The sequence below is a fragment of the Xyrauchen texanus genome, chromosome 34 (genome assembly GCF_025860055.1).
Source record: "Xyrauchen texanus isolate HMW12.3.18 chromosome 34, RBS_HiC_50CHRs, whole genome shotgun sequence".
In the NCBI taxonomy this organism is placed as follows: Eukaryota; Metazoa; Chordata; class Actinopteri; order Cypriniformes; family Catostomidae; genus Xyrauchen; species Xyrauchen texanus.
In genome coordinates this window covers 8625432-8644184 of record NC_068309.1, presented here as the reverse complement: position 1 = coordinate 8644184, position 18753 = coordinate 8625432, and the positions used below count along the sequence as shown (strand labels likewise).

The 18753-nt window shown below is 35.8% G+C and overlaps 1 protein-coding gene across 2 annotated transcripts in view; it reads left to right on the top strand.

The window, feature by feature from the left end:
• Positions 1–18753, top strand: part of LOC127627671 (potassium/sodium hyperpolarization-activated cyclic nucleotide-gated channel 1) — a 133725-nt gene that overhangs the window by 77762 nt on the left and 37210 nt on the right. For both annotated transcript variants that reach the window (XM_052104155.1, XM_052104156.1), the window contains exon 4: positions 10473–10691. In XM_052104155.1, coding sequence (XP_051960115.1) covers positions 10473–10691 — 219 coding nt within the window. The remainder of the gene's footprint in view (positions 1–10472; positions 10692–18753) is intronic.

Sequence of the window (18753 nt, the reverse complement as noted above, 5' to 3'; positions counted from 1 at the left end):
GAAATACTGAGGCTCATTTAAATATTTATTGCACAGTAGCTCATCAGACGAGAAAAGCCCAGAGGAATAACAGTAATTTCGTTCTTATTTATAATGAGCAGAGCTACTACCTGGTTCATTATCTTTGTGCTTAAACTTCTCACCTACAACACATTTCATAATTTACCCTACAAACTCAAATGGTATCTTGTATTCTCAGTCACGATTTTGTCCTAAATGTAAACAGTAAATGGCCCCTGTACATTTTGAATAAACTGTTTACTATATCTTCAATGGGGTAGTGACTTAAAGAGATAGTTCACCCAAAAACAATCTAGTCTCATAGAATGAACGTTATAAGAACATTTTTGACAACCAATATTTCCGTGCCTTTTTATAGGTTTTACTGCAGTTTCCTCTTGGAATAAAAGCTAGAGGTTCTACAACATTTTTATTTATCTTCACACTAATCATGAGTACTACGGCTGTTTCTCACTTTATAAACACGTATTTTTCACTCTATTCTCTCTACTACACTGCTATGATATTATATCAAAGCACTTTTACTCTAACGCATCATTTGAAAAACGATATATTGTAACGCTTGTATTACAGACCCACCTACATTTACACACTTATTTCAAAGTGATTAACTTCCGCGGTAGCTTACCCGATAGTGTTGGACTTTGGACTCTGAGACTCAGCCTCAAGTCCAGCCAAGGAAGCTCAAAAAAAAAGGGAAAATGAGGCAAAAGTGCATTAGAAGAGACACAAAATGATGTGGTTGCATTAGTAAATGTGCTTTAACTATCAGTTAGGTTTAGGTGCTGGTTTATGGTAAGGATGTCAGTTCTGTTCACCTCTCATGTATCTATTTGAACACTATTGGTTAGGTATAGGTTAAAGTTTTAGGTTAGGGAAGCAGGTTTTACTCATTAAAACATACACCAGCTGACATTTCACTGCAAAACTGCAGCCAAATATGTAATGAAGCACATCATTTTGGTTTGCAAAATTTTTGCCATCGTCACATATTTCAGGAGATCAGGCTGCCCCAAAATGGCAATTTTATCATAATTTGCTCAGGCTCATGTTCATGTAATTTTGTGAGAGATTATGGGAGGAGATAACATTGCAAAATTACAAATTAAAAGGTATAGGGGGAATCACTAATCGTTTTACAAAACTAATTGTTTTAAATTAAAGAACAAACGTGGCTTTGTCTGTCACAGTTCCAAGGGATGAAGGCAGAACTGAATTTGAGGGACCAGATGTTTGGGAACATTTTTATTTACCCTGCTTTTTTTTTATCCTTCTAAACAAATATACATTTTCCTGAAGGCTCAAAACCCCCATGAATGTATTAAATAATTTTGAATTATTATCAACAACATCTTTGTACAGAAACAGTGTAACGTTGGGTTCTTGGAGTGGAAGAGGAAGGGAGGAGACACAGGAGAATGTATTTTCAATCTTGTAATAACAAACACTGGAGTAAAACAAACAATAAAGCTAAACAGCACAAATTAGTAACACAGCGTAACAAACAAAGGGGTATATATACAATCAATGACTGATGATGGAATGTAGGACAGGTGAGGAGGATTGAAAACAGAAGGAAGTGATGAGGGCAGTGGATTCTGGGAGATGTAAACTTCAGGGAGAGGAAAACTTCAAAATAAGAGTCTTTGAAGAACATGAGGGAGGCAGACTGTGACACATAGTTTAACTTAGAAAAATTGTAATTGTGTAAAAGTGAATGTAAGTTAAAATTATTTGTATGGTACATTAAAAATAACTTTTTTATTTCACTAAAGGTGAGTGGTGGCACAAAATGTATCAACATTTGAGATTATTATTAGCTGAACATTTTTTATTACATTTAACATTTCTTTAACATTTATAATTTTTTAGATAAAACAGCTCAATTATGAAGTATAATGTATACACGTCATGCTCCATATTAATTTTTTATGTAAACTCATTAATCACAATTATTAAATAAATAATTAAAATCAATCAAAAGAGCTAAATTTGATAATGTACAGTTAATAAGGACCATATTTTTTTTTTTAGTGTAATCAAAACATATGCTATTGATTCTGTAAAAGTCAAAGAGAGAGAGAGAGAGAGAGAGAGAGAGAGAGAGAGAGAGAGAGAGAGCAAGATAGATAGAGGCTGAAACAGAGACCAAGGGATAAAGAGAGAACAGACAGGCTGATAACTGATAATGGAGCCCAGGACAAAATATTCAATGCTTGATGAAAAGACACACGCATTTCATTACAGTCCTAGAATCTGTCTGTGGCATATTTCTGTTTTTTTTTCTTAAGCCATTAAAAAGGATAGATGAAAATTCTCTCAAATGTGTATGACTTACTTTCTTCTGCTGAACACAAATATTTTTAGAGGAATATTTCAGCTCTGTAGGTCCATACAATGCAATTGAATGAGTACCCAAATTTGAAGCTCCAAATGCAAAATGCAAAATAGGCAGCATAAAAGTAATCCATACGACTCATGGTTAAATCAATATCTTCAGAAGCAATATAATAGGTGTGGGTGAGAAAAAGTTCAATATTTGTGTCCTTTTTTACTACAAATCTCCACTTTAACTTTCCCAATCTTCTTTTGTTTTTGGTGATTTGCATTCTTCATGCATATTACCACCTACTGGGCAAGGAGGAGAATTTATAATAAAAAAGTACTTAAATATTGATCTGTTTCTCACCCACACTTATCATATTGCTTCAAAATGTTGGTCACCATTCACTTGCATTGTATGGACACAGAGCAGAAATATACTTTAAAAATTTTTTATTTTTTTTTTATGTTCATCTGAAGAAAGAAAGTCATACACATCTGGGGTGGCATGAGGATGAGCAAATGAGAAAATGTTCATTTTTGCGTGAACTATCCCTTTAAGATAATGGTCTAATACAGAACAGACATCACAACCAGTTTGAGATTTAATTAGAAATGCAAATGTGGACTGCAGCACTCTGCAGAATGATTGCAGGTATTGAGCAAATATGTTAATTGAATTTTCAGTATAGTGCCAATGTAATATACAAAATGTAATATTTGTTGCATTTCAGTATTATTTGAAGTAATATAATTAAGGATAGTTTGAATATCATTTTCAGTTTAGATAAGTTCCTAGCTTTTTCCTCATCTATAATATGCACAGCTTCCTCACACCCACCATTAAGATTACCATTACAAAAATGAATAGTATATTCAATGACTTTTATCAAAGTTGCATCATGCAATATCTGTGCCATTAGCGGGACAAATAGAATTGCAGAAAATATAGATATATTTTTAGATGTTTTGAAGAAATAATGAGTAGTGCTACATGCAAAATTTGATTGTGAATGGTGTGCAAACACCAATGGAGCTTCCCTTGTAATTTCTAATGACCAAATGCTCAAGAGAAGGGATCCATCCCAATCAGACTCACTTCACAAACACCTACTATCCCTTGTCCTCTGCAATCAGACAGTGTTTTAACTAACACTTCAACCTGATGTACTTGATGGTAGTGGGTGCTCAAGTGCTCTGCCTTTGATTAGAAGACCCCACTTGGGAAATGTGTTGATTGGCTAATAATCTGTATCTATGTTTTTTCTGTGTGTCTGTAACTGTGTTTATACTTGTGTGTATGTGTTGAGTACATTTGTTGTCATAGACAGCTTTCTGTATAGGAGCTTATAGAAAGATAGGGAGAATGCAACTGCACACAAGCTGTTTATGGGTGTCGTTATATGTGTGTATTGATCAGGTCGTATTTCTCGCTAATCTAACATAGCCACAGGAGACACTCACGTGCGAACACATGAATAATCCAATATATACACTCACATGTAAATACACACCCATGCACTATGCACATGCACATGGTTTTACACACACACATTCACAATTATACATAGTGTTGGGAAATGTTTAAACAGTTTTCTGTGATTAATAATGATTAATCATGTTGCATCGCACAAAAACATTAAAATCTAATCATAAATATATTTACTTTACATGTTGTCTCAAAGATCATGCAAGCAATTGGTTTGTCATTATTTTAAATATTTAAATATGTGCAGGTTAAAATGTTAAAAAGTAAAAAAAAAAAATGGAGGCTAGATTTAGATTAGACACATTTTTACAGGTATATGTATAATGAGCCAAAACATTATGACCACTCACAGATGAAGTGAATAATGTTGATAATTTTATAACAAGGCCACTTGTCAAGGTCTGGGTAGATTAGTTGGTAAGCAAAAAAAATCAGTTCTCATAGTCAAAGTGTTGAATGATGGAGAAATGGGCATGAGCAAAGACCTGAGCAACTTTGACAATGGACCAAATTGTAATGGCCAGACAATTGGGTCAGAGTGTCTCTGAAATGGCAAGGATTGTGGGGTGCTCTCGGTCAGCAGTGGGGAGTACATATCAACAGTGGTCCAAGGAGGGTCAAACTACAAACCAGTGACAGGGTCTTAGAAGCCCAAGGCTCATCAATGTGCGAGGGCAACAGAGGCTAGTCCGAACCGATATATGGTCTACTGTGGAACAAGTCACATATTAATGATTTTTACAGGAGGAATGTGTCACAACACACAGTGCATCGCACCCTGCTACATATGGGGCTGTGTAGCCGCAGAGCGTTCAGAGTGCCATGATGACCCCTGTCCACTGCCGAAAGGGCCTACAATGGGCATGCAAGCATTGGAACTGAACTTTGGAGCAGGGTAAGATGGTCGCCTGGTTCAATGAGTCTTTTTTTCTCTTACATCACGTGGATGGCCGTGTACGTGTGTGCTGTTTCCCTGGGGAAGTTATGGCACTAGGATGCACTGTGGGAAGACAACAATCTGGTGGAGGAAGTGTGATGCTCTGAGCAATGTTCCGCTGGGAAATCCTGGGTACAGCTATTTATGTGGACGTCAATTTGACATGTGCCACCTACCTAAACATCATTGCAGACCAGATACACCCTTTCATGTCAATGGTATTACCTAGTATTACTTTCAGCAGGATAATGCACCCTGCCATACTGCACACATTGTTTAGTAATGGTTTGAGGAACATGATGAAGAGTTCACAATGTTGCCCTGGCCTCCAAATTCCCCAGATCTCAATCCAATTGAAAAGGATCTGCTGCTAATGTCTTGGTGCCAGATACCACAGGACACCTTTAGGGGTCTTGTTGAGTCCATGCTACGGCGGGTCGACACTGTTTTGGCAGTACACGGAGAACCAACAGCATATTAGGCAGCATTTTGGCTCGTCAGTGTACAGTATTTATTCATGATTTAAAATCAGTAAACATGCTGTAATGAAAAGTTTGGCAATATATGTCCTTTTCCTTTTTAAGAATAGGATCAAATGAGGAAATTCAATTGATATCAAGCTTTATTGTGGAGAATGTTAAGTGTACATTTCCAATACATTATTGGACACTATAGATGCAGATACAAACCAAGTGAAATGCTGAAGTTTTAAAACTATTATTTTTTCTAGCTGATGTTCAGTCTCTATCATGCACACACTGGGTCTCTCTTGTCTTGTTTTGACACAGTTTCAGATGACAGTGAGTGAGCATTTTCAGATGATGCGAATAGATACAGCAGTTTGCCCTTATCTCTCCCACACCTGGCTTACCGCTTGCTGGTTAAGTCTCAATTCTCCATACAGGAAATCGTGATCTCAATTCTCATGTTTATTTTTACATTTTTAATTTGTAATTTATTTTTAATAGTTTTTTATGCCTTTTAACAGTCAACTATTAATCGCTGAAATTAACGTGTTACATTTCTCAGCCTTAATTTTAATGTTTACCTATTATTTTCTTTTTTTTAAGAAAGTCTAAATCATTTATTGTAGTAATCCAAATTATGCTAATTGGGTGTAATCCAATTACAAAGCAATTAGTTACTGTAATCTAATTATTTTTTAGTAAAAAGTAGTGTAATGAAATATATTTTACATTTTTGTAATCACATAACAGTTACTGATTTTCAATGAATTATACATGAATTATGGCCCCTTAATGAGTCATTGTGAAGGGGAAATGTGAGGTGCTGAGCGTGTGGCCTGTGTAACAATGAACAAGAAAGAAATATAGAAATTATTACAAATTTGTTGAGAGGAAAGATGTTTCAGAAAGTAATTTAAAGTAATGTAAATAGTAATGTGATTAATTTTTCAATGAAGTAATTAGTAAAGTAATCTGATTACATTTTTTATTATTTGTTTTTTAAAATTATAATGGATAACTATTTTTAAGTAACTTACCCAATACTGGCCACAAATGCTGTTGACTGATCTTAAAGGTGCACTCAGTACGCAACTTTTGTCTTTGTGTCATCATTGACTTACACTGACACCTAGTGGCTTGGATGCAGCATCATTTAAAATCAATAGTTTTCACAGTCAGCCATGATTCATTTAATCAATGAGTGAACATGTCAAATAACAGGATGGTTACTGAGATTAAGTGAGTAGTATTCGGCTGGTCGTGTGACTTACTTGGCAGCCCCCATGTGTGGACCCTCTCCATGTAGAATCAAACAGCTTTTATAAAATGACTGATATGACTGGAGACTTCATTTTAATTTGAGTGGTCATGTTTTCCTACATATATAGCAAAATTACAATTCATGCCTTTAGGAGTTAAACTTTTTAATGAGGAAAAATTACTGAGTGCACCTTTAACTTGTGTATGAGTATTAATGATGGATATGAGTGCATTTGATTATAAAGCTGGCTTGGTTGTAAGGCTGCCTGTGCAATACAGTGTTATATTAAAAATATAAATGTTATGTTTTGTCATGCTACATGGCTACTTGTTGGGAAAAATAGCTTGTTATTTGAAAAATGTCATTTTTCAAACAGCAAAGCTACTGTTTACTACTGAAAAATGTAGTTAAGCTTCTGAACTGTCACTATTTTTAGATACTTACTCCCCAACACTCGTTTTAATCGTACATCTCTTTTGTGTAGACAATTTATTCTGCTCAACAACAGCCAGTAAATTTGCTGTCTCGAACCTCTCAAGTTCTTTCTTCAGCATATCAGAGCTGTGGCCCTTCTGTGATCCTTATTAAGCGGGAAGTTCCCTTTACCCAAGTTTTTCACTCTCAAATGTGATCAGACATGCAATAATTGAAATCCAATTAAATTCAGCCATTCCTGTTAATCACACACCACATTTTCAGGCCTCGGGTCTCAAGAAAGGGTAATAAGGGGCCCTCTTAAACCACTTCTGTCTATGGAGTCATTTGCATCTCAAAATGCGACATGTTGTTTGCTCTGAAGGAAACTCAGAAATGTTAAAAGACAAGGTTATGACTATGCTGTATACAGCATATTAACTTCTACAAGGAAATCATTGAACAGTGACTGGTCTCCTAACTCCACTTAACTATAGAAGACAGAAGACTATAGAAGATTTTAACAGCATACATGTTTGAGTTTAATGTCATATGGCAATGTGGATATTGATGTAATTCCAGTGTAGAATGCTGTAGGGATTATATATGATAACATATTGATCACAACTTGAATAAGAACAATTATCAGATAATTTTTCAATCTCCGAAAGAAACAAACTATCAGAATGGAGATTAGCATTAATTTAGCATTAATAGGTGACTCGTACTGGCATTAATACACCAATTTGCCATTACCACAGACAGAGAGAAAGAGCACAACAGGACCATTTTTCTCAAATTATTCTGACATGCTCTCATACACTCAGCAGAACAAGCCTGTGTGATATATCCGCGCTTGCGTTGAGGGCCTTCTGGGTTGGCAGTGTGCAGAATTAAGAGCAGGTTCGACTAGCTATGGTTGGCTTCCTCAGCACTTTATTTCTTCAAACTGAGCAGGATTTGAGCAGTCAGCAACACATTCCAGACCTCATCCATGAACACAGAGCTGTCACATCCCTCTAGTGAGTTTTCACACACACAAGGAACTGAGGCCATCCGGAAATAATGCAAGTCTTGTTTTAGTCAGTGTTTTAAACAAAAGACAGTAACTTATGTCTGAGCAGGTTATGTTGACATTGAGGAGTGACATAAACCAAACTGAAAATAGCTTCTGGATATGAAATAAGTCAAAAAGTTCATTCAGCGTAAACAGAGCATTTTTTGATTTAGTAAGAACTTCCAAAAATGTCCTGTGCTGATTCAGCAAGAATTTTGGAGATCACGGAAAAAATAAATATAATTTAAAAAGAAAAATGTACCTAAAGGAACCATAAAATGATTGTGCTTTATTGTTCAATAGAGCAGTCTATAGTAATATTTTAAGACAACATGTAATGGCACTCTCAACGCATTTTAACTTTTGTTATGTGACGTATTTATAAGTAAAGCACAAACTTCTGTGGGAAATATTGAAAGGCGGGACTTAAAATATCCAACAGAACTTGATTGAATTGTATTGGTGTTGATGCGATATTATTGGTTAATTTTGTTAATCCCCACCCTTGTGGCTTTGTCACATCAGCAGAAACCAAAAGTTGTTTCAGAGGAGGAAAAAGTCATAACATTTTGATGAAATATTGTGAAATTAGATAGATAGATAGATAGATAGATAGATAGATAGATAGATAGATAGATAGATAGATAGATAGATAGATAGATAGATAGATAGATAGATAGATAGATAGATAGTTAGTTAGTTAGTTAGTTAGTTAGTTAGTAAGTAAGTAATCCCTTACATTTATATAGCGCTTTTCTAGTCAATCAAAGCGCTTTCCATAGTATAGGAGGAATCTCCTCAATCACCATCAGTGTGCAGACAGCAGCCATAGTGTGCCAGAACGCTCACCACACACTAGCTATTGGGGAGAGTAGAGGAGAACGATGTAGTCAATTATTAGGCGGCCATGATATATGAGGGCCAATGGGCCAAATATATATATATATATATATAAAATATTCCATTTGTACTGTTTATATAATACAATATATTATTGCCATTTTATTCTAGACAATTTTTTTTTGCTTTATTATTTTGAAATAATTGTAAATATATATATATATATATATATATATATATATATATATATATATATATATATATATATATAGTGTGTGTGTGTGTGTGTGTGTGTGTGTGTGTGTACTGTAAGATTAAGAAGGTAATCTCAATCTTGATTTCGTGTTGTCTTCAGAAGAATTTTCAACAAACGTTTCATGCACTTTTTATCTCAGTAACAAAGCTGAACTCTAAATAAACTCTCTTATTCTTTCCCATGCATGTTTGATAAAAAAAAAAAAAAAAATTACGTTAATATTATATAATGTCCCTCACACCCTACATTAAAAGGATACAAACACGAACAGCAAAAAACCTTCTTTGAAAAAATTCAAACTTCTACATCTTGTTTTTATGTGCTATAGAGTCTGCGCCGGGTCAGTCACACCACAGTACATCTGAAGTACAGTTTGTCTCTTTCTATTCATACAGTTCTCCATTAAAATCAACTGCTCTAATAGCCTCTGAGAGCACTGAATGTGTCCTTCCTCTCTTTCTCCCGCCTGACATGAGGGATCCACAGAGTCGTACATCAACTGACAGAAGCTAATGGAAGTAATCCAAGTTGATTAGTAGACACCAGAGTATCACTTGTTTTCACACCCCACTGAAAATGAAGGAAGGCAAGACAGGGTGCAAGGATATATAGTTAAAAAGGGGTTTTCAAACTTGTTAATGCCATGGATCCCCAAAAATGATGATTCCCTCGTGAGGGTCCCAATTCCTAAAATATAAAGGCAGCTTTATATTTTCATTTTAATAGACCCATTTAAGGTTGTTTCTTCCACTGGGGCACTTCTTGAAAGTAAAGTCTCCCTAAAACATTTTTCACACTTCTGTTGACTTGGTTAACAAGTACACTAACTTTTGAAAAAATAAATACATTTATTAGGGGCAAAATTGTTTAGTGTGTTATAAATGATGCCACAACTGTGGGACAGTCGTAAATTTTGAAAGACATATAGAAATAATTTACACACAAATATTGAAATGATTTTTTTTTTCACTCTTTTTTTTTACATTATCATAGTTTTTATTGTTATAAGTTGCATTTTTAAAATGGATTTGCATACTGTAGTTTAATATTGAAAATAATCTGAAAAATACCAAAAATAAATTATTAAGTCTTGGTAAACATTTTTCAATGTCAACTATTTTTTGAGACAATAATAAAAAAAAAAAAGGTAATCTGTTAATTTAAATAAAACTCCAAATGGCGTGAAAGTGCCCGAAGTTGATGCAGATAGAAGCAAAAAAGAGAGAGAATGAGAGTTTGTCATGCGTGAAGGTTAAGTTGGCGAGACTCTCTATGAAGACTTAATAAAACATCACAGAGTGTGTGCCTGTAAGCTTACATGTGTTAAATTGAGTCTACCATCTTTTCCATCTCTGACTCTCTCTTTTTGTCTCATCTTGCCCTCTCTCTGTTTCTTTCACTCTTTTAGAATGACTCCTGGGGGAAGCAGTACTCTTATGCCCTATTTAAGGCCATGAGTCACATGTTGTGCATCGGGTACGGAGCCAGGGCACCCGTCAGCATGTCAGATCTTTGGATCACAATGCTCAGTATGATCGTGGGTGCCACCTGCTATGCCATGTTCGTAGGCCATGCCACAGCCCTCATCCAGTCACTGGACTCGTCCCGAAGACAGTACCAGGAGAAAGTAAGGAGAAACTCACTTGTTTTACTATGTCTGGACATGGGGGGGGGGGTGTTATGATGTGCTTAGTCCTTGTGAAAATAATGTCTCAATGCAAAATGCTTTTTGTTGTCCTAAAATAGGCTTAATTTACTTAAAACATTTTAGCTTTTGGGGTGAAATGTTAACTGCATATCTTTTCATGGGATTCCCCCATTTACCTTTACTAGACATGCATTTTATCTTGCAACACCTAGATGGCATCTTGAGTAATCTGTGTCATCGTGTATCAAAAGCACGTTATGAGCTCATTGCTCATGAATCATTCATGAATGTCATCAATATTGATCTCACGTCAAAGAAATTCTACCTCTGTTACATGGGGAACAGAGTTACATGCTTCAGTCAACATCTACAGGTTCAGGGCTAGACTTGTTCCTATGTAGAGGTGAGTGGTGTGACCAACATATTCAAACCAATGTCACAGTTTTCAGTAATGGTAACAATATCAAAATATAGTTATTTTTGCAGGGAATTCAACAAGGTTTATAAATTTGGCTACAATGCAAAAACAGTTTTACGTTAAAATGAATATTCAGCAAAATATTTAATTATAGTAAATTGGAAAATGTAAGCAACTAAATTATTTATATTCCCTTAATAACAACTTTATTAACAACTTTTCCTCTTGACTTGTTTGGGACATGTCCTGCTGTGTATTTTCGATTTACTCCAATTTTTCTTCATTGCTCCTCAAATATAAGTAATCTAATTAATTTGAAAAAAGTACACTACAAAAAGTAGTGTAGTGCATTACATTTAAATCTTTTATAATCAGATTACAGTAACTGAATTTCAAATGAGTTCATTACTTGTAAGTACTGTATGTTAATAAGGTTTGACATATTTCTAAAATAATACTTATGTAAAAAAATGTATGCATACAATTAAAACATTAATTACATTAATAATAATAATAATAATAATAATAATATATTTGCATTTTGTGACAGCTGAAGGGTGTGTACCCCCCGATGAATCACTGAACAAAGAGGAAATATAGATATTATTTTGGATTTGTTGAGTGGAAAACAAAAGCTTTTCTGTAAAAAGTGTTTTAGTAACGTAAATGTAACTAGATTGGTAACGTTTGTCAATACAAACCTAGATGTTGGCTTGACAAACCCTTGTCTGAATGATTGATTGGTCTTTTGTGTGTGTTTGTTTACATTTGAATATTTGGGCTGTTGGATTTTGATTGTTTTGAACACTCTTGGCCCATTTGAACATTCCGTCAATGAAAGTCTCTGGTATTTTGGGTATTTTGGATAATATGATATGGGAATACCATAAGTCTGATAAGAAAAAAGTTTGGTGGTGTAGCTTGAAAGCTATTGGACGAGATTCAGTCAGAACTTTTGGTCTTGGTTTAGGGATTTTGATTAAACCCTAATCAGTTTAGCCAGTAATCTAATAAATTATATGTAATTTGTAGTGAATTACTTTTTTGAGGAACTTACCCAACACTGCGTGTATATAATGCCAACTTCATAAAATATCTAGTGTAGTATAAAAGTTATTGCAAAATCTCTACCAGTTGAAATAGCATTTCCACCACTGCAAGGTACAGTATATACCATCATACTGCCCAGCCCTATTCCAATTCATTCAAATTTAATTTGGTTTTCAAATGAACATTTTTGACTGTGAAATTCTCCCATACACAAGTTTGTGTACATTGTGTGATGGCTAATTCAAGGACTTTGTTGTGTTTCTGCAGACCTCTGGTCTCATGTCTTGAGTTCATTACTAAGCTAAATTGAGAATTGTGATACTTAAGTCATCAGCTCAGCTGATGCCACTGTGTATCAATTCCACTTCCTCTAAACAGCATGCGGCTTCCTTCCTGAGACACCATGAGAGAAGCACAAGGCAGATTATCCCTCATTCTGGCATCTTGTCTTCGAGGGCTTGTTGTACCGTTAGCAGATCATTATGTCCCTTTGCTTACGAAGAGAATTTATCCCAAGTGAACAACAAAAGCATCCCCTCAGGGACAGAGTGTACAAGGAGAGCCTTGGCTACTTTGTCTGGTGGGAGGTGGGGCTTATCTCATCTGCACTTTGTTTGGGTGGCAACCTGATCTGAATGAGCCGTGTTAACGTCACACCATGTGCACTACATGAGCCATCAGGTTCTTTGTTTACTGCCATTACGGTGGATGAGTGGAAAGACAAGATGAGATTTGAGAATGCGATTGCATGCTAGGGACTTGGCACAGACTAAGTTATTTTTACTAAACTGCATTGCGTAGAACTTATTTTCCCCTAAAATTAAGTTACATCAGAGATGCCAATATTTGTGTTATTTAGGGTAGTTATATGTAAAGGCTGAACCCTTAGGGCTGACCAATGTACTTGAACATTGGTGAGATCAATAGAGCGCAACAGTGCCCCCACCACTTTTTCAGCCATAAAAACTATTTTTCCCATTCATTCCTTGAAATATTTTTATAAAACCCTTCATAAAAGAGTTGTAAGCCACGAACCAAACCAACCAGCTCAGAGGAGAATCACAACATCACAATCTTTGTTTTGAGGCAAAAAAGTTTTAGAAAATTAGACATAAAGACAACAGTACAAGGCTTTGTACTTACTGTCTTTCATGAGGGCTCGTACTACAATCCCATTAAGCATTGCGAATGATGTCACTGCTTACAACACTTCTTATTTTAGGCTGTTGATTATAAGTATAGAAACAATATATTTTACGTTTATTGCAAAATATTCTGATATGTACAATATATAAGTAGTTTAAGTGAACGGAGACTATGTCATTCACAGTGCATCATGGGAGTGTGTGGTCGCTCCGAGGCACATTTGTGAGTTTTGTTGGTCACATTTCTCTGATTGGTGGATCTTTCTCTGCTGTACCATGGGTAATGTAGTTGTTTACTATGAATTCCCCTATCAAACGCAATTTTTAAACAACGAAGTTGAAAAAACGCAGACGGATGGCTTAACTGGAAGCATATACCATCGATAAACAACCCTGTAACTCACACTAGGTCTGTTTTTAAAGGTTTATAAGTTATTGTTGAAAATCAATTTGTGAATGAGATTTTATTTATGCAACCAGACTGTTCCGCTCTATTGTGTCCTTAAACAAGGAGCTTAAATGTGAAGTATGTCATTTCTCTACTACTAGCAGCAAAAGTAATTACATTTTCACAAGGTTTTCAAAAAATCCCCTATCTTCAATTGGTCGCACTAACAGATAGCCACGCCCCAAACTAATGTGATTGGTTATGTAACGGGGACTCAGGCTGGTTGGGATCCATATGCGGTTTATTAGGAAAGTGCAAACTCAGGTCGTACAGGCAGGGTCAGGAACCAGTCAAACAGAGAGAGAAGAGGACAGGCAGGCTCATAACTAGAACAGGCAGAGGGTCAGGGCAGGCAGCGAACGATAGTAAACGGTAAACAGGCAGGAATAAACTAGGCAGGCGGCAAACTATCGTGGTCGAGGAAAACAGACTAGGTTGGTACACAGGATAACAAGACTTAGGAGTAAACACGCTCAGTAATGTGGCCGGGGCTAACAAGACTTCGCGAGGAAGGAATTCACAGGCATGGTTAAATACACAGGGGTAATGAGAAGCAGCTGGGAACAATCAGGGCAGTTAGTTCTCGGGTGAGTGCGATCTCCGAAGGCCAGGGAGGGAGACGCCCTCGTCGGTGTTTGTGACAGGTTAAATTTTTTTGCTGTGTTGTGCTGGTTGAATGCCTTTCATTGAAAATAAAGTTGTCAAAGGTGATTAGAAAAATCTAGTTCGAAGCATATATGTGAAGTTAGTAAAACTGTAATATTTTTGTAAGTATTTGAAAAACATTTATAGCATTTTCTACCAAAAATGTCATGTGGTATAACCATCAAGTGAATCGTATTCAAATAATTGCACCTTGAATACGTGAGTGTATGCAATTTAATCATTAATTTAGAAAAGAAATGCAAAAATATTTTTCACGGTAAAAATAAATAAACAAATAAATAAAATATTATATATAAAATATACATATTTAAATATCATTCATTTTTAAGTCAAGTGTTCTCAGGGTTATGCCATATGACTAGAACAAAATTTTATTAAATGTAATTTCATTAAAATGTCAAAATATTTATATAATTATATGATCAATTTATCAATTTATATATATATATATATATATATATATATGAGAGAGAGAGAGAGAGAGAGAGAGAGAGAGAGAGAGAGATTATAATTATTATTTATTATTATTATTACTTCACAAACATAACAAATATCTTTTATGTTTATACAGTATATATATATATATATTTTTTTTTTTTTTTTTTTTTTGTCACATGACAACAGCATGGCTGCTTACAAGTTAGATTACACCACATGTCTTTCATTAAGTGGACAAATGTTGAACATATTTTAGAATAAAAATATGAGCATCACTTAATTAACGCTCAATCAAAAAGAGCAATGTTTTGATTAGCGATTTGCACACTTTGCTTCACTTCAACTTCAGGTCACTCTTAATTAAATGTCAGAGATAATGTAGTCCTTTAAATGTATCTAATTCTCAATGTAGTAGCATATAGCTGACGTACTATCCAACCACTATCCTGAGATGAGCACCAGCTAATTGTTATTGTTCAGTAGTTGATTTCTGACCGCAGATTTAAAATATCATCCAGGAGTATAAAGTTGCATTTTCTCAATACACCCAGCCCTTAAATCTTTTTGATTGACAAAGCCATTAAGGAGCAGCCTTTTTGAGAAAAGATTCCAGGGTTTCCATCCAAGCTAATGAAATTCCTTTACTTTGGAAAGCAGGGTGCTCCGTGCATCCATGAATCATACGCCCCATCAATTACCCTGTCATGACTGCTGTGTATGGCCTTATCGGAGTTCCACACGTAGTCTGTGTCACCTTCACTAAGACAATGACGCAGCGGTCTAAAATGGACTAAAGGCTTCAATGAATTTAAATCTCTCTACCTGTCCAGGCTCCGACTCTTATCTTCCATTTAAATATGAGATTGTGACCTTGCCGCGGTCGTGTGGTGTTCAATACAATGAACATGTTACACACATCACTTTCCTCTTCCATTTAGTATCGCAATGTGACTTCTTCTGTGGTTTCATCTCGACATAATGGCAATTAAAATCTGGCTCCATTGAAAATTGTTATCAGATACGACTCCCCTGCCCAGAGATCTGCAAATGAAATTCATATTGAACAGGCCTCTCAGTGGTCACTATATATAAACCATGGAGGTCAAATGAAAAAGCCAATGTCATTGGCCAGCCATTAGACAAGCATTGCTGTAATCAGCATACCGTTTGTTGTACCCTGGATTTAGCAATACAGTATGTTGTATTTTTGGACTCTTTTAGTCACCCTGCATACTGGTCAATAATCTTAACTAGCTATTTGCTGATAAACAGCATAGCTATGCCAGTCTGATAGCTAGACCAAAATAAAACCAGCTTAAACCAGCCTGGACCAGCATGGGAATTCTTTTAAGTATGGTATGTTTTAATCCTACTGTAATGCCGAGTTTACACCACACGATTTTAAGCCAGATTTTTGCTTGCTGACAGTTTTGTGGAGATCAGCGACAAAAGCCTGAAATCGTAGGCAAATCGGAGCTCGATCCCGTGAGCGACGATCGCATTGTATGAACTATCAAAGACGTGATTTGAGAGAAGCGCTGACGCATCACCAATGTCAGCAAGACATCTAGAATGTTAAATATCTTGACCTGTCTGCGATTCCAAATCGTGCAATGTGAAATATGTTTTGACTGAATACAACTGCAGCGTTGACCTACATCCAATGAGAGAGCAAGAAACGGGGCGGGAAGTTTCAGTGGGAGGAGTCCTGATGTACCCGCAACAGAATATCAAATAGCATGGCTGCGGTATCAAGAAAGTCTCATTGGAGCGAAGAAATGGAGGAAAAATTAGCAGAACATTTGCAGGAGCACTAGTGCCTTTTTGATGTTTCCTCTGAACTCTACCACAACCGGGTGGAGAAAGAGAAAATTTGGAGAGAAATTGCCATTTCTCTTGGACAGACAGGCAAGCAAATAGGTAGATTTTTCAGGAGGAGGTACTTTTTCATATTGTAACCAATAAAATATATGATGCCTATAGGCGATTAAAAACATTTATTATTAAATGAATGTTACAATTATTATTATTTTAATTTCCATAGTTTTGTTTTTCCTGTATTTTACTACAAATATAATATGGTTGCTGTAGTAAAATCATGGTAAATTTTGTGGTTACTTTGGTTTTACTGCAAATACCATATTTTAACCATGATATGGCTAAAATATGGAATGGGTAAACCTATTGCAGGAATGCAAACTATTGTGAGGGAACATAAACTATAGTAGCAAGGGAAGACAAAACTATTTTAGAAAATAAATTCCCTCCCTGTCATCTAATAGGATGCGTAGAACAGAGCCTATGTCTTTGTCCTAAACTACTTATTTATTATATTAATTGGGGCACGTGGTGTAATCAGTGGTTTCATAACAGATCTGGTGATGAATTTTGTGACTCAGCTTCCTAGCTGCCTGACTCATAGTTGATTATATCTGCTGTTTCATTTACAAAGATAAGCATAAGAAAGTCTTCTAAAGAAAGATAACCATGCTCTCACAGTGTTATCGCTCATCGGTTCTCTCATCTGTGGCTCTTATGATCAGGAGATCAAACCAGCACATAGTGGAGATCAGGCCCAGTTATTTTCTAAACTCTTGGCCTGTGGTTGTGTGCTGAGCAGGGAGTTGCATCTCAGTTGAAGAATTCTTTCAAAATGCAACATCAAACGAGAACCACAGGAGAACATTTTGAGTACCTCTGATGTGAGGTTCACCTCATTCATCTGAATCTGTATGTTTTGGAGTAAGCTCAGCCATTTTCCTAGCATTTACAGAATATTCTATAGCAGGGGTACAGGGCTAGAGTATTTTGTGATCAGTAGTGGGGTGAACAGCGTATAAAGACCATTGTGTGAGACAGTGCAAAGGTTATGGGTCGTTGTTTAGGTGCTACAAAGCATCTTAGACATTTGAATCCTTTAGCAAAAAAAGAAATAAAAAAATATTTCACAGACATGGCACTAGGTCATGGGTTTGATGTTATAGAAACACACATATTCATAAAATGTATGACCTTGAGTGCTCTGTTAGTTGCTTTAGATACAACCGTTTGCTAAATGAATACATTTAACAGCTGCTACAGCATTTGTATGAATGTTGTGTTTGTCCTGTATTATCCCAGCTGGGCCCAAAATATGGATTCTAATTTTCAAATGGACAAAATAATAAAAGGTATTATGACCTCAGATCATATTCTCTGTTCTCATATTCCTTCATTGCAACTTAGTAGATCTATATTATCATCCTCTTGCATAAGCGCACTGCATTCTTCTCTACTGAGCAATTTTGTGAAACAAAGCGCCTTTAGGGCATTCATATCTTCCCTTTTCTTTTCTTTACTGTGCTCAGAGAGCAAATACTGGGCAGCTGTGAGCACCTGATATCTGGGAGGGAGGCAGAAAGGCTGGTCGGATTGTTTCTGACACCTAATATAACCCTGCCAGGGCCCACCTCACATGTAATGTGATGACTGATCCTGCGAGAAGAAATGTAAAAAAACAAAAAGAAGTGATAGAGATAGAGGGGTGATAAACAAACCTAATCTTGATGAAGCATTTCTGTTTCCACACTGATAATAAACCTAACCAAGGCTCAGATTACTGTGAATTTGCTCAAATTTGGCAGAGAGTAAAACAGAGTTTTCCTCTTTTACTGTTTAACACAGAGGACAATCATCATAGTAGTGTGTCCTTAATAACATGTGTTACATATTTATATCAGGGAAGGAAAGGAAAGGAAAGAAGGAAAGGAAAGGAAAGGAAAGGAAAGGAAAGGAAAGGAAAGGAAAGGAAAGGAAAGGAAAGGAAAGGAAAGGAAAGAAGGAAAGGAAAGGAAAGAAGGAAAGGAAAGGAAAGGAAAGAAGGAAAGGAAAGGAAAG